Below are 21,280 nucleotides of genomic sequence, written 5' to 3'. Positions count from 1 at the left end.
GTCAACCTCCCTCTGTCCACCCGGCCTTTCTCTAAACTCTATGTAAGAGGTGGAAAACACGAGCAAGGACACCACTTCACTGAGCCATATGCTCCTTTTTTTCAGCACATTAGGGCGGACTGAGTCTTTCAGTATAATTTCTCGTTGGTTGCGGTTTGAATGTAAGCAGCTCAATGAAAATTTCTGAACCCAGAAGTTCACTTTCATGGTACATGGGTTGTAAAAATGTATAAGATTGAAATGTCACCCTAACGATCCCTCTCTTTCTTTTCCCTCAGGTGCAAAGGTCATATTCTCCCAAGTACAGGCCATAAGAAAGGTAAGCCTATTTATGTGAACGAAAACCGGGTTTTACACAAGTGCCTGCTTCATGTCAGGTGCTACGGCCGCTGGAATTATTGTGCACTGGCACCACTTGGTGGCTGCCATTGGAGAGACAAGACTTTGAAACCCCAACCTTCCCTTCTATTTATAGAGCCCCTAAAATATTCATTTCCTGTGTTGACTTTTTTTTTTGAACATGGCCTGTGCTTTACATCTTTTAGCACTGTGGACTTTTAGAAACTAAACTCTTCAAATAAACTTTTCACAAAGTTTTTTAATTAACAATGATTTGAAAGGCACGATATGTAAGTTTTCGCTACTAATTTTAGTCACATTTTCAAACCAATAACAAAGACAAAGCTTGATGATGGTATGAAGGAGAGTGAAACGATGGGAGATGTCGTTTTCACCATCCAGAGATGTCAGAATCATGTTCACGGATGTAATGAATATTTTTTTTTATTACCTTCCAAAGTTATTCAAACAGCGAATAAATTATACAGAGAAAGCGGGCAAAGAAAATTTACATCAAGGAACAGTATGACTGACTTCAGTCTAGCACGAGTCTAAGCACTCTCAAAAAACTCCACTTACAATCAGTAAAGCTGTCTATACATTGATGAATGAATCTCCTGCTTACATCATAGGTCTGCAGTTTGTTGAGAGAATTAGCTAGAGAGCAGAAGTTAGTCAGTGCAGAAACCATTAAAGTGAAATGATACTTATTAAATAGTTTTAAAATAATGTCTGGGTCTGGGACAAGGGCAAAACAAACAAAAAAAAAACTGTTTGAAAAGTAGCAAATAAATAAACAAATAAATAAGTTATCCAAATCGGTTAAATAGGAAATTCATATAACAAAAGTAAAAAAGTCAACCAGTTACATAAATACCCTTGTGAAAAAGAAGCAAACTTTAGCATTTTAAAAAGAGTACTAACTGTGGGAGTAATTAATACTTTAAAATAATATACCTAATTAATTGTGAACTTAATGTTATGTTTTGAATGCTTAAATGTATGTTAATTGAAATCGAAAGATAATGTACTATAGTTTAAATATATATGAAATGCAATTAGATCAACTCTGGAGTTCTTTAGAGAATTTTTTAATTTTTTAATTCTTTATTTAGCAAACATTTTGATTTATAACTTTTACAGCAGAGCCCGAGATTTGCCCATATACATTAAAAAAAAAAAAAATAATAATAATAATACATTTTTGAACCCCTGGGGGTTACAATACAATGTTACAAGACAGTATAGAGAATTTATTTTTAACTAAAATATACTTTAATGTCATTTCTGTTGATACTTGTGTATCATGTATTTACACATTTGCAATGAAGTTGAATTAAAAAATTATAATCAAGTACTTTGCATGTGCTTTAATGTTTTAACATCAAAATAAGTGTAGTCCTTTAAAGCATGAAAATGATAATTAAAACAATGATTTAAAATGTTTTTTAAAGTAAAAGTTATTACAAAGTGTACTTTTTAAAAATGCACTTAAGTGTGTTAAGAAACAGTGATGAAAATGTATTCTCTAAATAAACTTAAATGGCCTTTTATTTAATATATATATATATATTTATATATTTAAATTTAGGATCTGAAGTACACTGCAAATGCACATTCAGTATGATTATGTGCACTGCTTTTTCACAAGGCTGTGCCTAAATTTGAAAAGATTAAAAAAAAAACCCTGTTACTGATGCTGACAGTACTCTTATTCTCTAAATTGCAGGAACCATGTACTTATTGTCCTGACAATGACAAACAGTCTGATCCAGCAGAAGACAGCTTTACTAGACCTGCGCAACCAAAGCAGCTTCCAGTCTTCCCATGGGTCCAGCATTCCTCTCTAACCAACCCCAGAGACATCACTGCTGCCCATGTCACAAAGAGCCACCGCAAACTCCTCCTCAAGAGTGGCCCGCTTGTCCAGCAGCTTAATGCTGACCCTCCTGGCCAGATCAAGGAGAACCCAGATCGAATGACTCAGGTGCAGCAGTCCCGTCAGAGACTTATGAGGGAGGTCTGTGCCAAATACACAAGCGGAACCACCAAACAGACTATAACCCGCATGCATGTGTCCCGAATCTATGTGGAGGACAAGCACAAACTCCTCTACTGTGAGGTGCCCAAGGCGGGCTGCTCCAACTGGAAGAGGGTGCTCATGGTGCTTCAAGGTCTCTCTTCTTCCACTGGAGAGATCCAGCATGACGAGGTGCATTATGGGAATCACCTTAAGCGTCTAGACTCATTTGATCAAAAGGCCATCATTCATCGTCTGAAGACCTACACCAAAGTCCTCTTCCTGAGGGAACCTTTCGAAAGGCTAGTGTCCGCTTTTCGAGACAAGTTCGAGAGTCCAAACTCGTACTACCACCCAGTGTTTGGGAAGCCCATCATCTCAAAATACCGCAGCAATGCAACACAGTACGCCTTACGCACGGGAGCGGGTGTGACCTTCAAGGAATTCATTCAGTATTTGTTAGATGTGCATCGGCCGGTTGGCATGGACATCCACTGGGAGCCCGTCGGACATCTATGCAGCCCTTGCTTGCTGGACTATGATTTCATTGGGAAATTTGAGACTCTGGAGGAAGAAGCCAATTTCCTTCTGAGAAGAATCGGTGCTCCTAGCAATTTAACATTCCCTAGTTTTAAAGACAGGAACCCTAATGCAGAAAGAACATCTTTGGAAATCACAAGAAGATATTTTGCACAACTAAACGTGACAGAGAGACAAATGGCATATGACTTTTACTACATGGACTATCTGATGTTCAACTACTCCAAACCATTTAAAGATTTACACTGAGGCGTTTACAGTAATCTCATGAACTTTCTGTTGGCCTGGTGTTTACATTTTGTCCTAGTGAGGTATTTTTTTTTTGGTTTATTTGTTAACAAATTTCAATGTGAAATATTAATCACACTCTATATTTATCTCTGCAGGCTGGTCCTTGCGTTTATCTTGTTATTTACAAAACATATACAATTCTATTCAATAAGAAACCCCTTGATGGAATAATCTGCCCAAAAATGAAAAATTGGACATGATTTACTCACTCTTCATGTCGTTCCAAACCTGCGTGAACAAATAACAAAATATTTTGAAGAATGTTGCAGCTGTTTTTGTAATTGCAATGAAAGTCAATATGATCCAAAACAACGGTGGACAAAAACAAGACATTTTTCAGAATATCTTTTTTGTGTTCCACAGGTTTGGAATGGCGTGAAGGTAGTAAATGATGTCAGAATTTTCATTTTTGGGTGAACTGTCCCTTTGTTGTGTGTGATTTGTTTTCTCAGACTGCCTAGAATGAAGAGCCTGTACTAAGAGTGTCTAAAATGTAGCACAATGTTATTTATTAGTGTCAAAGGAAAGTGATTTTAGCACAAGTCCAGCTGTGAGTGTTTTCAATGACCTGCTACACCCTTGCCTTACTTTCACATTCACAACATTTTCTGTATATCAATAAATGTAAGCACAATATTTTAATGTTAGTTAGATGACATCTCTGTGTTATTACCTTCTTTACTGTTATGATGACAAATCAAAATTCCAGTCATTTCTAGGACTCGGTCACCAGTAGATGTGTACAGGAAACTCATAACAACCTCGTTCGCCCTTTGTTTGAAGGTTAGTTCCATATTTTTTATGTTATCTAACTTATTTTTCATTGTGGAGGTAAGCTACCTCCTGTGAATGTGCAATTCTTATGTGCAACAAATACAAACTTTCAAAATAAAGAAGCATAACAGACTGTTTTTGCACCGTTAAATAGCTGGAAGTGGACGATACCGGAAGCCTCGCCCATTCAAGATAAAAATGGCTGCCCCTGCTCTTACTTTAAAAAATAAAAGTAGAAGTGATGTAACCTATTACTTCAGGATGCACAGGAATACTTACTTCTGATAATGACCTCAGAGGATTTTTTTCCTGTCGGAGGCATCAAAATAATATGCAGTTACATACAGATTTTAAAATGATTTCAACTATGTATATATATATATATATATTATAGATATATATATAGTGTGTGGTCAAAACTTGTGTGTGTGTGTGTGTGTGTGTGTGTGTGTGTGTGTATTATTTTTCTGCCACTAGTAGTAGTATTGGAAACAAAAGCAGCAACCCCCCCTCTTGCAGCAGTCAAAACTGCTGTTGATCTTTACATCTTGTCCTCCCACTCCAATAACTCCTCTGCCGCCCGGAGCAACTGCGGTTTTTTAGCTCCACCCCCTCGTTACCCCCTCCTTATCTAACAGGGCCTGGGGCTTTGACATCCTGTTCTCTCTCACAATCTACAGACTCAAAGGGCACATCAAATCAGCTACCATTTGTCACGTGGAAGACAGAACAAAGAAAATCCTCATTTTTCTTTCTTCAGCACCAAAATCATATTTAAAAAGGAGGAGGGTAAGAGAAAAATTAGTCTCTCCGTATGATTGGGTTTTGGAATGGAAGGAGCTGGAGGCAAGAGAATAAGCTCTGAACTAACTTTTAGAAATTAAGTTATTACAAAAAGACTCTGGGAAATCTAATTACCAAAAGAAGTGTAGACAAAATGCAACAGCATCAAAAATGTTCAAAGTTGTTTCAGGTGAGAAGGAGAGATGTTTGGCGTTGCATGTCATGTCCAGCAGATGGCGCTGTGGTTTAATAAGGGACAGGCATCATCGGAAAATAGCTTTCGAAAGGGAATAGACTAGATTTATTTATGCATTCAAGAATGTTGCACAGGTATTACATCTGTCTCTCTTGGCAAGACAGTGGCTCATGCCTCCAAACGTGTAATAATTCATCATACTTGTAATACTACAGTACATATACATAAAAAATAAGCAGTTACATAATTTAAATAATACCATTTAAATTTTAACACTGTAATTTAAATACTATTAGTGGTTATGAATTAACAATGTTAATATTAATGTTAATAAAGTCCTACGGATCACTGAGACTAAATTAGTTCATGTGAATTGTGAAAGTTTTAGATTTTTCTTTAGCTGCTATTGATTAGCTACCAGGACGCTTTTGTTTTTCTGTCTTCAGGCTGTTTTATTTGACACACTTTAATATAAACGCAGCTGTAAGACCAGGGTTAGTAAGTGTTACTCAGATATATAGTTTGTTGGCATGATGCACATCATTGGGATAACCATTACTCCCCTCATCTCTCTGTAAATTAAGGAAATGAAGTGCAGGCGCTCGAGGCAACATTCTAAGCTATTTAAATCTTTAAATTTACATCTTCCTCCAGCGTCAAGTAATTGAACTAACTCCGGGCTTGTTCCTTTAATTGAACAAAAATATCTTGTCTTCCTGCTGCTCGTCTGATGTGGGAAAACTAATTTCAGCCAAAGGCGAGAAAAATGCGGTTGTTAAGTCCAAATAATTTGCAACATACTCCTGTATACAAACAGATTTGCTTTGCTGTGTTTTCACTCGAGAATGTGGACTGTTATGTGGAAGGTGATAACATTAGCTCTGTGCCAAAAGATCACTGAAGGTAATTGGAAAATACATTTTAAAATTTAAATCTGTGAGAAGAAAATAAAGGGTTCTATCATTCAGTTTGCACAACTAAAAACTGAAATGAAATATATTGCTTGTTAATTATTTATTTATGGAACTCTTAATTCAATTTGTTCTCTGGTCGTTGGTTTTCCCTGCAAATACAACTGCGTTTAAACTTGTTTTTAGGTCATGAAAATATGTAAATATGTAAATGCCCAACGCGTCATCAACGTTTGGTATGTTTTGTTTTAGTCATAAACTTTGGTTATATTGACGTCTGACCTACTGACGTTTGAAGTCACCTCACCCTTCAGATCTTTTCAGATCGTTACTTAATAGGCTACGTTTTGTTTCAGATGCTCCTGTTTTAGTTGACGTTTTAACCTACGTTATAATTGCAACTAAAAGGAGACGTTTTGGAAATGTTGTAAAACGTTTTTTTTGTGGCTGCGTTTTGTTTGGTCACTTGTTGGCGCTAGATGTCAAGGTACAGGACATTTTAAGGAGAATGGGAACAATATTACAGTGGTCTAAAACTGTCAAGTAACCTTTTTTGTTACAATGTTTTCAGCACAATGAGCCTGTCCTCCACCTGAAAGCTGTGGCAGACATCTCTATCTAGCCGCGCGCAAAAAATTGAAATGGCGCGTTTGGCTCGAGGCGGTTGTGTAGGCGTCTTTTGCAGAGGCACAATGCATATCGATATACGTCATTTAGTTTTCATGGCCAGCAGAACATAATATTAGAACTCTCTGAGAAACATATTAAACCAAATTAAGAAGATGCATTTTTTTAAGCTCGTGAGATTCTCTGGAAAAGAAACGTAAATCAAAAAGACGGGGGGAAAATCATAAATCATAACGCAGTATATGTAATGCCGTTAAAAACAAAATATTTTTTCTCTTTTGCTCGATGAAGGCTAATAAAAGACATGCACACAGGTAACCTAGTAGACCGTTATCCCCGCGCATGCACATATTGTTCAGTACTAGATTAATAAATGGCGATTAAAACACATATATACGCATACTTCCAAAATGCGAATAGCAAGATCAAATGTTGTTCATGTAACTCGCCCCAGCTCAGGCAGGGTTGAGCTAATTGTAGCCTAATCCTGCCCCGGGGCGTTTGGAGAGCCTTGAGCAAGAATTCTTGTTCAGCTGTCCTCTGTTATTCGGGCTGGAACGCAGAGCCTTCAACGCACTCTCACGCTTCAAAAAAAAAAAAAGCAAGAAAGAAAAAAAGCGAGGCTAAGACACGCCACGATCGATCTCATGTTTTAAAGAGGGCTGAAGATACATTTACAGCTATGTCTTCCAAGGTAAGGACGCAGCCTTGACTGACTCCCCTGTGTAGCTTTTGTGGAAAGTGTCTCTAGCAGTCTGTGGTCTGTGTTTTAAGCGAGTTTTAAAGCCACAGCGACCTATATAGCGCTGCGTTTGCACCGGCGTTAGATTTCGCTGGATTCTGAACGGAATTGTCGCCGGATTCTGTACGAGGAGCTCTTGGAGTGCCGAGAAAATATTACGAAAAAGTTCTTTCTAAAGGACAAGCAACCTTCATCAGAGACAGCCTGCTAGAATCCTCCACTGATTGCGTCGGACATCCTAAAATGTTTGAAACGGTACGGTGGATTCTGTCAAATTCTCGAATGTTTCTCTAGCGCATCTTTGCATTCGTTCTCAGTGTGTCGTGCTTTTGCAGTTTTAGATCAGGGAGGGCTGATTTGAGTATACAATGAGAGGTCAGAGCGCTACTGTATGCCCATTGCGTACAGGAAGTGCGGTACAGAGGGTTGTAGGGCTATTTTACGCACTCCAGGGACCTGGCGCAGTTTTTGACATCACAAACTATTAATTATTACTCTTGCCGCTTCCGACTTAGTACAACTAATATATATACGTTACGGATTTTAAAATAAATATATGATTTCTTGTCATTATTTCTCGGATATACGTTATGTGACAACAAGTTTTATTTTGTAAAAATTTTACAAGAATATATGATTTCTTGTCATTATTTCTCGGAACTCGGTATTTTAATTTTATCAAATGCAATTCAGACGAGTGAACACTCAAAACTCCGTTAAAATATTATTTCTTTAGCAGAGGCGCTGTAGATTCACTGATTGATTTATTATTTTTTTTATATATACTGTGTAAAGTGGGGCATTTCTACCCAGGCCAAAAATCCTATATGTATACATAGGCCTACTCCTCATAATATTTCAGTTGTTTGTCTTTTAAACATATTTTAAAACTTTTCTATCCTAGTTAAGTGACCAGTTTAATTTTCAGGATTTGATTTTAAATCTAATGGCTAGACATAAGATGCATCATCATATACCGAGTGTGTAAGTCTCTGATGTACACCATGGGCACACATTGCTTCAGGCATTGTGCCTCTGGAAATGGGACTTTAACCATCTGTTTAAGCAGAATTGTTCGTTACTCCAAACAAAGGTCGATTCATGCCACAATAACAGTCAAGCATCATAGACCCTATGGTTTTAATGTAAAGAGCTATACTTACTAAGGAGAGGACAATGAGATCAAATATTTTAATGTAGCATCATTTAGAACCTTAACCACTAATTGAAACCTTATTATGACGCAGCTTCATTTAAATTTTTATATTTGACCTTGTAGGAGCAAAAGTCTTATATACTCTCATTTTTTGGCTTCAGTTCAAAATGTTGATTCATTTGCTCTCAGAAACTTTTAAAGAACTGAAAAGCTGTTGGTGAAGAGGTGTTTTGCGTCTCACACATTCGCCCAATATCTTTAATTAGGAGTTTACACTTTTTCCCTCTCTTACCCTGGAGGTAGACACCTACAGTACTAGGATCCATCCCTCTCTCTCTCTCTCTCGCTCTCCTTCTCTCCCTCTCTCCCTTTCGTGCTCGCTAATAAGCATCACTCCATTTCTCCCCTCCGGTTCTATGAAAAAAGGAGGGGAAAAAACGGCAGGCAAATTTTCTTAATTAGACTTGTGGTGCTAATTCTTAAGGTAAAAACGCAATTTAAGGGAAGATGTAAAAGTGATCTCCTGCGCGCTTGCAGGCCAGAATCGCACCTTAGATCTCAGAGACTGAAGGGGAGAGGGGAACCAGGAGCTGTTTATTTGATACGGTGCTGTTTGTGCAGGAGGGAAGGAGCATGTCTCGGCTGTCTTTGACCCGGTCCCCAGTGTCTCCTCTGGCCACTCAGGGAATCCCACTGCCGGCTCAGCTGACTAAATCGAACGCTCCAGTCCACATTGACGTAGGCGGGCACATGTACACCAGCAGTCTGGCCACCCTCACCAAATACCCAGACTCCAGGTAAGACCAGTTGTGATTTGACGCTGACCGTTTTTGGGGTTTACTATGACTGATGTTGATGTAAAACTATGTGTCGAGCTGTCGTGAGAAGTTCATCATTTTCATCATTTTTGTAACTGTTATGAAATGTGTATTTAAGTGTTAAACTAAATTAATTTATGTATAAATAGAGCGATACATTGAAATGCGCTATCTTTAAATGACTTGAAGCTCAGTTTTTTTGTGATCAAAAGCCACTTGTGGAGTCATGCAATTCCTACCTGCTGCATCCATCCCAACCGTAATCTACAGAGATTTGCGGATAAAGGGAGATAAAGGGACACCACCTGTTAGAGACGTACATGTGTGTGTGTCTGCAAGATGGGAAAAAAAGTGTGAGAGCTTTGCCACATCTGTTCAGGTTAACAGAGAGCATGGCTCGCTCTGATTTATTAATGGATATGGAGCAAGAGAGCAACGGGAAGGAGGGAGGAAAGGAAAATGGGGGGAGGGTGGAAAGCAGGCAGCATTTTAATTGCTTTTTGGAGGAAAAAAAAAAGAGAGGCTGAGATGAAAAACTAAGATTGCCTAAAGCTATATGGTGAAATTCTAACTGGGGGAACGGCAAGACCATATGAGAAAAGGACCACCCGAGGCACAAAAGGGGGAATTGGTTTTCTTATTAAGTGTTTTGCATCGGTTTCCAGAATGAGAGAGAGAAAGAACGAACGGAAGAATGAAATAGGATGAGAGAATGAAATAAGAACATTTTGCAAAGATCAAATCTATTTATCCAAAGAACAGAAATAGCATACGACATAATTCCAAATGCTTGACCCCATTTCAGCAATTAAATCAGGTTAAAAAAATCAACTTATACGTTCGCCGTTAAACTTATTTAAGCAGTTTTTTTTAAAGAATATCTTTTACAATGCGACATGATATGAGCAAAATCATTCTTAATGTAGTGTAGTGCTTCCATAAAACTTTTACAATAAAATGCATTTTTTTTTTTTTTAATTAAAAATCATTGATTACATTTTTCCCCCCTCCAGAATCAGTCGCCTGTTCAACGGCACAGAACCGATTGTTTTGGACAGTCTGAAGCAGCATTATTTTATCGACAGAGATGGAGAGATATTCCGCTTTATCCTGAGCTACCTGAGAACCAGCAAACTGCTTCTTCCTGACGACTTCAAGGTAACCTGCACATACCCAGTGTCTCTTCAGCAGGTCAGAACTTTCATCTAGTTCCTCTTTTAGCAACACGTCAATAGCCTTGAGCTGAAACATGCAGAAAGGACCCAGACAGAACCACACAGCGGTTTTATTCAATTTCCATGTGTTTGGAATTATCTTAAGCTTCAAGTCTCAAATATCCCTGGATGCTTGTTGAATACTACGATTATACTGTTTCCAACAACTTAACCTGTTTGCTGGCAAAGATGGCAGACAGGAAGTGAGACATCTTGGCAATTCTTTGTATACTGATACAAAACTTTCAACATTGGCACAGTTATAGCAAAATAATAAAACAAAACAAAATAAAAGGTGAAGTTTAAAGTTGGATTCAAAATAGTGTGAAATGTAATTCACAAACACAGTCCTTTCTTCAATGGCAGCAGATAAGTTGGTGAAGTATTATGCCGCCTCAGTCAAAAATCAGATAGGTAAAGGTTTTTGTGTCAGTGGGATTAATTAGGGTGAGAGTAGTTATTTGCGCCTCAGGCTCGTGGGTAGCTTTCCTCCACTGTGTGAGGCCGTTTGATAACAGAACATAAAATATGTAACTGCACATCATTACATCCCATTATGCTTAACTTTTCACATTTTGCCCATCAAAACTCACCGTGCCCTGACTTTCAAGAGTGGGGAAACTCAATGACTACATGAACTGGTCACTGTTGGGTTTGAGGCCTATAAACCTTCACACTTATTACCTTTTCTTTTTCATCCAGAGCCTAAGATGCTGTAAAAACCCACTGAATATTTTCAGATGAAGCTGTACATAAGCGAATGATGCATGTTGTCAGATGGAGCAGCACCTCCTGTGAGAGGTGATGGGATACATTTGATCTCCTCCCAGATGTCTGTTACGATTGTGGATTCATTAGACTCTACTTATTGACTTAAGTGAAAACATTTGTGTTCTTCTAGAAGAGTTTGCACTTGAAAACCGTGTAGTGCATCCAGCTTCATTTGTCCATACGGATAAGGCCTAAAGACTAAATTCGCTTTTCTGTGGGCCGTTGCTTTTACATTCTCCTTCCCAAATTGAGTCACAGAAGAAGCCCTGTTTAAACATACCCAGCTTTCGCTGCAGACCTGGGAAAGAAGCGCAGCTTGTTTTTCTTTGAATTAGCAAGAGCCCGAAGGCCTAAAGTCTCTGTATCCATGTTGTCAGCACCAGTATGGGCTAAAGAAAGGAACATAGGGAATAAAGAGGGAGAGAAAGAAGAGAGGCTGAGGGAGGGGTGTGGGTAAGAAAACAACTCCTTTTCTTGTGGTAATTGTAAAAGAGAGTTGTGTGTGAGATGGTCGGTGCTATTGTTCTCCGTGGCGTAGCCTGCAGTGGAATGAGTAGGCTTACAGGGTGCGGATGAAGAGCCGGCAGGGTCGAGATCACAGCTATCTCTCACAGCCACGAGGAACTAGGCCACCAGGCGCAGAACCAAAGAATGCTGTTCTGCTGAGTTTCGAGCAGAAATGTCTTTTCAGGACACACCCCAAGGCCCTTATAAAACCCAACAAAAACATTAAAAATCAACAAAAACAATAACGCTTCATGACTTTTCCTAATCTATTGTTTTTTGATAACTGCCTAATTTCCTGTATGACGAAATTTGGCAACTGTTTGGGGTCTCAAATTTGAGCTTGATAATATGCCGTCAAACTTATATGTATGACAAAATATTATACCTTACTGTTTGGGTATGTCTCAAATTTATTCCCCCTGGGTGAGAAAAGTGTTGATTTCTTTAAATAATATCAGACCTTAATACCTTGTTTTTGTGTTTCTATAATATATATATATATATATATATATTAGGGCTGTCATAATACACACATCCAAAATAAAACATCACACCACACACCATGTATACACACATAACATACACAAACACATGTATATACATTTATATATTTATATATATATTTTATATATATATGTATATTTAATATATAAGAGCAGGGGGATTCTTCTTAAATATAGCTTTTTTATAAATATAATAAAGTATACACAGTATTTATTAAAAACAAAACTTTTATTTTGGAATGAGATTAATCGTGATTAATCTTAGCCCTAATATAGGCTATTATTTCATTATATATATATTGTCTTGGCACCTAGCTGAATTTGTTTATAATTTTTTTGTTTTTGTTTTAAGTAACATAAATTTTTATTTTTAATTTATTTAACAATAATACAAAAAATAAGTAACAGAAATGTTTTTTTTTTATGGTTTTAGTTTTACTTTAGTTAACAATCATACAAAAATAGGTTGAATTCAGGTAAAGTGGTAACAAGTAGTAACACCACTAACTTTGGTTTATCATTAATTTTCCTCAATATATGCTCATACCAGGAAAATTTTAAAATATTTTAATTACTGCAGTGATTGTAATGGTAGGACTGAGGCGTGTAGCCATCTGGTTTAGTGGTGAATGAAAGGCGAGTGTAAGTGGGGTAAATGTGCTGTAGGGTAAAGGACGCCTCAGGCAGAGGCAGCAATCTGTGCTGTCCGACCAGAGAGTCTGTGAGTGAGGGGAGAGCTGGAGGGCTTAACCCCCCACCCCCAACCCTTGCCCTGGTCCTGGTTAAAGATGGGTCAGATGGGAAAAATTGCTCCATGTGTTGGTTTGGGTTCATGCTCAATGCTAAATGACATGTGCTTTGAAACATTTTGAATTTCTTCTTTCATTTTCTGATATTATTATCAGATCTTTCCTAGTGGAAAAATTAGGCTAAATCTAAAAATATCTTTAGTGATGGAATAGAAAATAAAATTTTTTTGTTTGTTTGTTTCTATTCTTTTACTTGGTGGTCTGTCATTAATTTGGTTGATGGGGTGTTTCTGCTTTTTGTTTGTTCGTATTGCCATTTTGTTTGCTCACTTGGTGGATTGTTTGTTTGCATATCCGTTCACTCACTTGGTGGATTGTTTGTTTGCTCATCCGTTTGTTCACTTGGTTTTTGTTTCAATCCGTTCACTCAATGGAGGATTGTTTGTTTGCACATCCGTTTGCTCACTTGGTGGATTGTTTGTTTGCATATCCGTTCACTCACTTGGAGGATTGTTTGTTTGCATATCCGTTCACTCACTTGGTGGATTGTTTGTTTGCTCATCCGTTTGTTCACTTGATGGATTGTTTGTTTGCTCATTCGTTTGTTCACTTGATGGATTGTTTGTTTGCACATCCGTTTGCTAACTTGGTGGATTGTTTGTTTGCACATCCGTTTGCTCACTTGGTGGTTTGTTTGTTTGCTCATCCGTTTGTTCACTTGATGGATTGTTTGTTTGCTCATTCGTTTGTTCACTTGATGGATTGTTTGTTTGCTCATTCGTTTGTTCACTTGATGGATTGTTTGTTTGCACATCCGTTTGCTCACGTGGTGGTTTGTTTGTTTGCTCATTCGTTCGCTCACGTGGTGGATTGTTTGTTTGCACATCCGTTTGCTAACTTGGTGGTTTGTTTGTTTGCTCATTCGTTCGCTCACTTGGTGGTTTGTTTGTTTGCTCATTCGTTCACGTCATTTGGTGGTTTGTTTGTTTGCACATCCGTTTGCTCACTTGGTGGTTTGTTTGTTTGCTCATTCGTTCGCTCACGTGGTGGATTGTTTGTTTGCACATCCGTTCGCTCACTTGGTGGTTTGTTTGTTTGCTCATTCGTTCACTCATTTGGTGGTTTGTTTGTTTGCACATCCGTTTGCTCACTTGGTGGATTGTTTGTTTGCTCATTCATTCACTCACTTGGTGGTTTGTTTGTTTGCTCATTCGTTCACTCATTTGGTGGTTTGTTTGTTTGCACATCCGTTTGCTCACTTGGTGGATTGTTTGTTTGCACAACCTTTCGCTGTCTCACTTGATGGATTGTTTGTTTGCTCATCCGTTTGCTAACTTGGTGGTTTGTTTGTTTGCTCATTCGTTCGCTCACTTGGTGGTTTGTTTGTTTGCTCATTCGTTCGCTCACTTGGTGGATTGTTTGTTTGCACATCCGTTTGCTCACTTGGTGGTTTGTTTGTTTGCTCATTCGTTCACTCATTTGGTGGTTTGTTTGTTTGCACATCCGTTTGCTCACTTGGTGGATTGTTTGTTTGCACATCCGTTTGCTCACTTGGTGGTTTGTTTGTTTGCTCATTCGTTCACTCATTTGGTGGATTGTTTGTTTGCTCATTCGTTCGCTCACTTGGTGGATTGTTTGTTTGCTCATTCATTCACTCACTTGGTGGTTTGTTTGTTTGCTCATTCGTTCACTCACTTGGTGGATTGTTTGTTTGCTCATTCGTTCGCTCACTTGGTGGTTTGTTTGTTTGCTCATTCGTTCACTCATTTGGTGGTTTGTTTGTTTGCACATCCGCTCGCTCACTTGGTTGTTTGTTTGTGTCCTTGTTCGCTCATTTGCTCAGTGGGTTGTTTTCAGTCATATGTTTGTTTGTCAGTTTCGGTCTGCTTATTCATTCATTCCCTCAATAGCTGGTTAATTTTCCCTGTTTGTTCATTCATTAATTTTTCTGTACATTTGTTTGTTTTCTTATTTATTTATTTATTGTTGATTTATTTGTTCATTCATTCATGTGTTTGAATTTTATTGTCTGCTTGTTCATTCATATACTCCATGGTTGGTCTGTTTATCTGCTCATTCAATCATTTGCTGGATGGGTTGTTTGTTTTTTTTCTTTCTTTTTTTCCGTGCATACATTCACATCCATGTGTTGTTCCTGCAGGAGTTCCAGCTGCTGTATGAGGAGGCTCGGTATTACCAGCTGACGCCAATGGTGAAAGAGCTGGAGCGCTGGAAACAGGACCGGGAGCAGCGGCGGGCAGCTCAGCCCTGTGAGTGCCTGGTGGTGCGGGTGACCCCTGACCTGGGCGAGAGGATTGCCATCAGTGGGGACAAGGCCCTCATAGAGGAGATTTTCCCAGAGACAGGGGATGTCATGTGCAATTCAGTCAATGCCGGCTGGAACCAGGACCCAACCCACGTTATTCGCTTTCCACTGAATGGCTATTGCAGGCTCAACTCTGTGCAGGTACAGCAGTCATTGAGTACTACTACAACAATATTTGATGGTCATAATCACTGACTAATACACTACCGTTCAAAAGTTGGGGGGTTGGAAAGATTTTTTTTTAAATGTTTTCGAAAAAAGTATTTTATGCTCACCATGACTGCATTTATTTGACCAAAAATACAGTAAATATTATTACAAAATAAAAAAATATTCCACTAAATCAAAACATAATAAAATGTAATTTATTCCTGTGATGGTAAAGCTGAATTTTCAGCAGTTATTATTTAAGTGTTTAGTGACACATGATCCATCAGAAATAATTTTAATATGCCAATATTTCTTTTTATCATCAATGTTGAAAACAGTTGTGCCGCTTCATATTTTTGTGGAAACTGTGATAGATTTTTTTTTCAGGATTCTCTGATAATTAGAAATTTTAAAAAAAGAACAGCATTTATTTGAAATATAAATATTTTGTAATATAATAAAATTCATAACTAACATAAATAATCAATTCAAAATACCATTTCTAAAAAATAAAAAAAAAAAATATAAAAAAAAAATCTTAATGACCCCAAACTTTTAAACCATAGTACATACTTGGGCGAATCAAGAGAAAACAACAAAATTACAATTATAAGAGATTAATGTTGCAATAAAGCGTATAAGTCAAATATCCAGACACATTATGGGAATGAAGATTTGGGAGGAAAATGTGATTAATTGTCATGAAAATAATGTCATAATGAAAAAAAAAATCTAAATGAAATAGTTTTTTCAAATATTTAAATATTGAAATTACATCATTTTAAATTACATAAGACTGTCAATCACTTTTGCCATATCAATGAGCCTATTATAAAGCACCTCAAGTTTGAAGGTTTGACTTGGGCTTGAGCTTGGGCTGATTGCTGGGATATTGAGCGTGCTGTCCTGATGTGTCTTGGAGGCAGCTTGACTGCTGCATGCCAACCTGAAAAGATGTGAGGGGGTGCAAGATGTAGGAGGCAGGTGTGGATGAAGGTGTGGCTCCACAGCTGCAGAGGTGCAGTTATGCCCCATGTCATCTTCTCACATACTTCAAGATTAGGCAGTTTGAAAGGTGTTCAATGAGACACACATCCTGACACATCAGACACATCCACATACATACGTTTTATCATGTCCGGTACCTTGAATCCTGGAGGCGATGCTAATGTGGGGAATATGTACACAAAAAACAGAGAAGAAAAGAGAGAAAAAATATACACAAAATATATTTAAAACCCTCCCTAAAAAAAAACCCCCCTTTTTAAAAAAGTGCTCTAACATTTCTGTGCCTGGAGCATTTTAAACACACATGCTACATTTTTAATACTGTACTTTGGTTTCTTTGAACAACCTAAACTGGTTTACGCTACTTTTTTACACATGCCTAATTGACTTACTGTATAACTAATTAGTGTGTCTGATAACACTTATTTTGCCCCTCACATTTGCGCACTTAACTGACTGAATCATGCGGGTGGATTTTTTTAAGAGCATCTTTGTCACACGTCTCGGGTGTTCACGAAAACCCACCTATGAAATATGAGAAGATAGATCAGAGAGGACTGACAGAGGATGAGAGATATGGAAAAAGACAGAGTGAGAGAGCCAGTTTGTTGCCAAGAAATTGTAGCCGTTTACTGTAAGAAAGTTAGTAAGTGATGCAACCATCAGCACAGTGAGTGTAATGTCAAAATCATAAGCCTTCAGATATCAATGCCTGAATACTTGAGAGGCTTGTGACACTATAATATAGAGTGTCACAACCCTCTCAAGTATAAAAGCTTCTGTCTTACTAAAGACAGAATTAACAAATCTAGAGTCTATATATGTTCATTCTGTCTTTAGTAAGAACTCTAGATGGATGTATTTTATTAAAGGAATGGATTAAATACAAATTAAAGGTATATTTCACCCAGATTGCACTCTGTGGAGTAGAAGAGATTTTGAATACTGTTTTTGACCATACAATGAAAGTCAGTGGGGTCCAAAACAACACTGAACTCCTTAAATGGTAAGCAAACACTTTTCCAAAATCATCTTAGTAAATGATGAAATAATTATCATTTTTTTGGTGGACTATCCCTTTAAGACAAATTTTCTAAATCCACTGGAAAAAGTTTGAAAATCACACAAAAAGAACAAACTTCAAAGTATTAAATCTCACTTCTGTAACACTGATGCAACCGAAACCTTACACGAGCCTTAATGCCGATATATGTTCTTGAAAAGAGCAATTTTTCTTTGTGCACGGTAGGCCCTTGAATCATCTGCTGATTTCTTTCATACCTCATCTGTGCGCAAGTCATAAGAAGTGTTCATTTCCTCTACAAGTTTCTCCGCAGCCTCAACTTCCAAAGTGAGGATAAGGGTGGACATTTTTTCTCAGGCCCTGTGCAGTTCAACTGATTCCTTCGTCTTCGTCTTCTATTTTTTATTTTTTTTGCAGAGGGACTTTTATCTTGCTGTGTAGCCCCGAGCCAGAACTTTCATTTTCATTAGAAGCACACTTGAAAGAAGTGCAGGAGTAAGTGAATACTCAAGGCTGCATGTATTGAATTTCAAAAAAATCTACAAGCACTCCAACAGATAAAACATTTCGTTGGCTTTTTGCGGCGGCGGGAATGACAGCGACAGCGGCCGCCCAGAGACGGCTCTCGGTGAGGGATCTCTGACAGTAGCCGAGATTGTGTGTATTGGGTTTGTAATGAAAGAGCCGGGCGGCTTCAGTGTGGGCTGTCAGTGGGGGAGCCTATTCTCATTTGACTCCGCATCAAACCCCTGTAAACAGCCCAGGGGATGTCTGCTCGCTGCTTCTCATCCCGGGTGGATGGTCTGGAGTGAGAAGCGTCTGAGGGTAATGCAAGCGTGAAGTTGTTGATAGCACCGTTACTGAGATTGCACATTTTAAATGGGTCTTGATGCAACTATGTGAAGTGCTGATAGAGTGGCATAAATAGGAGTTTACTTCCAAATAACTCATACCGAGTTTCTCATATTCAACGGAGAACTCAGAATAGACAAAAATTCCCCTGGTTTCTTTCAGGTCCTAGAGAGACTGTTGCAGGTGTCGTCTTATTTTATGGAAACTTCATCTCAAAATACTAGAAAAGTCCGCTGGTCTCATTTAGGTCCTGAAGAGACTTTTTCTAAAAGGTTTCAGCATTGTATCTGTTGATGCAACTATATGAATTGCTTAAATTTAAAAACTCATTGTCCCTGGTTTCTCCTTGGTCCTGTAGGGGCTGTTTCAAAAGGGTTTGGTATGGTGATGTCTTGTCGCAATTAGGTGTAGTACTGATACTGAGGTTTTCATATTGTGTGGAAAACTTTGCAAAATACTCAAAAATAGCCCTGGTTTCTCCTAGGCTCTGGAGAGACTGTTAGTGTACTAATTCAACTATACGAAGTACTGAGTTTCTTATAATACAACAGTATACTAAAAATGTCCCTGGTTTGTCCTAGGTTCTGGAGAGACTGTTCCAGAAAGGCTTCAGCATGGTGGCGTCGTGCGGCGGGGGTGTGGACTCCTCCCAGTTCAGCGAATACATCCTGAGTCGGGAAGACAGACGGTGTCAGACCAGCCACACACCCATCAGGATAAAACAGGAGCCTCTGGACTAGCCGGCTCTGGCGCCAACCACAAACACCTCAGTCTGCTGTCAAAAGAAAAAAAAATGCCAGTGGACAAATAGAAGACTTAATTTGCAAGAAGAGTTTATATCAACTCTTCGGACTCCAAGAGGACTGAAATTTTAGTAAATGTATGAGTAATTTTATCAACGACCCCAAATCTGCCCCAAAAGATGCTTTACAAACCCAAGCGAGTCACTGGATGGCTTTTCAGCTATTGACCTCCAGTTGAACTTTTTAGCCATTTCTTTGGCTTGAGTCAAGAAAAATGTATTCACTGATCTAGATTTCCACAGTACAGATCCATAACATAAGTTTGCCGTTGTATGTGTGTAAAAGAACGAAAAGAGGAACTCTACAAGGAAGCTGCGTTCATGGCGAGCGCACCTTCCGGCTAGAACACTTCCAAATGATGCAGCAGTCTGATCTCCAAGCTCCCGGGCGAAATTAACCACAAAATACAAAGTCTGTCCTCTGATCCATTTTTAATCTAGATATCTAATGTTCTCATTTTCCAGTCTCATCAATGTAAATCAGTTTTTTTATGACCTACAGGTTTATTGCTGTTGTCTCGCTACATGAAGGATACGAGAGCAGTCCTCAGAAGTCATTTGGTTGTAAGTGCGGTCTGGAGTTGGCCGCACTGACGCTTTGACTTGAGGCTACATGCCGGCTAAAGCAGACGATCTGGTAATGCATTCAGTGCTGGGCAGAGAGGCTTTTTGTTTGAGCATGTCTAAAGGAAAACCTGGACTCATGTGGGAGAGCTTTTTTGATGGCGTTGCTAAATCCTCCACTTTCTTTCGGTGCCTGTTTTCTTCAAAACTAGTCGCTTCGTAATGTTCATTATACATAACTGCTTTGAGTAAACGGTTAAAAAGTAAATATCTTTTGTAGATTCAATGCCCTGTGTGTCCAAAATAACATCTTGTTTAATGAAGGCAGCTTTGGAAAAATGAGTCAGGTTGTTAACGAATGCAGCACTTTCAGGGGGCGATACTCGGACCGTTTGAGAAGAGGGGAATTACTGTGTCCCTAATGCTTGGAGACGGAGGGGCTACGGGTCAGACTTCTCCAGGAGTTAAGGTCACTTTCCCACAATCCCTTTTACTCACTCTCCCTTAGCAAAACATCGCAATCAGAGCCACTCGGAGAAAGACTGAGGGAGAATGAACTTGAAAGTTTAACTTGGTGGCTGGTAAACAGACTGAATTGCATAATGTATTGTAAAAAGGCATATTTTATAAGAGTTCTTTGCCTCGCAATTTCAAAAAGAAGGGTCACTGAAATGTCACAGATATGTTGTTATGCTAAGTGTTGTCTTAACTGGCCAGCATTTCTTTTATACTACGTCTTCAGATTTCCTTGATTTGTTGTACATTGTACATAAAGGCTTATGGATGCTTCGCAGGCCCCCCTAAATGAAACTTGTCATCTCGCTGCTCTGCAACTGCCGTTCGGTTTTCGGTTTCAAGGACAAGAACATTAAAAAGACGATTATCGGAGAAGCCATGTCAAACATTACATAAATCTTAATTTAAATACTGCTCTAATGGATGTTGTGTCAAGATGTATATTGCAGTATGGTCCAAATGTATATTATTTAAATAAAACATTTTTTGTAATGGATTATTATTGATATGAATCATAGTGGTATGTCAGGCATGTGTTTATTTGAATTGTCACATTCTTTTTGTAATCGGTGTTGATAAAAAAAAAAAAAAACTTTTAATAAATTGTTGGAGTTCTTTCCCTATTTTAAACCACTGGCAGCATGCATGTGAATGTGTCGGAAAAACTTGATACAAATGACAGGGAACATATTTAAAGAAAACAGCATGAACATAGTCAGGGTTAGTCAAAAACTCAGTGTGAAATGAAATATCGGGATAGAAAATAAAAAGGTTCTATCAGTTGGTTGTTGATTGGATGAAGGCAGATCTAAACGTGAACTTGCAGTCTATTGTGAGAAAGGGGCGGAGTTTCAGTAGACTAAATGATTGGAGAAGTATGGCACATGTCAGCAGAAAGAAGCATCCCATTTCAATAGAAGATTAACATTTTGATTAAAAATTAAATTTTTGAACATAAAACACATGAATAGTTCTCAATAGATCAATGATGGTTAATTTCCTAAACAAAACAATATTAAACTACAAAAATAAAGAAAAAGTAGGACAGGACTTGACGTTTTTAATCAGAAACTAAATCATGAAATGTGGGCAGTAAA

At 38.3% G+C, this 21,280-nt stretch overlaps 2 protein-coding genes across 5 annotated transcripts in view; both read left to right on the top strand.

Moving 5' to 3' along the window:
- LOC109083935 (carbohydrate sulfotransferase 8-like) overlaps positions 1-4,168 on the top strand; it is a 50,044-nt gene extending 45,876 nt beyond the window's left edge. The window contains exons 3-4 of the mRNA XM_042715429.1: positions 279-319; positions 2,069-4,168. Of these exons, the coding sequence (XP_042571363.1) occupies positions 279-319; positions 2,069-3,148 (1,121 nt within the window). The 3' untranslated portion in view covers positions 3,149-4,168. The remainder of the gene's footprint in view (positions 1-278; positions 320-2,068) is intronic.
- Positions 4,169-4,633: 465 nt separating this feature from the next.
- kctd15a (potassium channel tetramerization domain containing 15a) lies at positions 4,634-20,775 on the top strand. Of its 4 annotated transcripts, none has more exons than XM_042715432.1 (5): positions 4,634-4,753; positions 9,001-9,176; positions 10,211-10,355; positions 15,103-15,408; positions 18,883-20,775. In XM_042715432.1, the coding sequence occupies exons 2-5, from the start codon at positions 9,013-9,015 to the stop codon at positions 19,039-19,041; spliced, it is 774 nt and encodes a 257-aa protein (XP_042571366.1). In that variant the 5' UTR covers positions 4,634-4,753; positions 9,001-9,012; the 3' UTR covers positions 19,042-20,775. The 4 variants fall into 4 exon arrangements, with proteins under 4 accessions (XP_042571366.1, XP_042571367.1, XP_042571364.1 ...); XM_042715433.1 differs by lacking the exon at positions 4,634-4,753 and adding an exon at positions 5,664-5,846; XM_042715430.1 differs by lacking the exon at positions 4,634-4,753 and adding an exon at positions 6,530-7,175 and having other exon boundaries at positions 18,883-20,774.
- Positions 20,776-21,280: the final 505 nt, after the last annotated feature.

This window comes from Cyprinus carpio, chromosome A25 (genome assembly GCF_018340385.1).
Source record: "Cyprinus carpio isolate SPL01 chromosome A25, ASM1834038v1, whole genome shotgun sequence".
In the NCBI taxonomy this organism is placed as follows: domain Eukaryota; kingdom Metazoa; phylum Chordata; class Actinopteri; order Cypriniformes; family Cyprinidae; genus Cyprinus; species Cyprinus carpio.
Note: the sequence above shows the minus strand (reverse complement) of the source record. Positions and strands in the feature narration are given on the sequence as shown.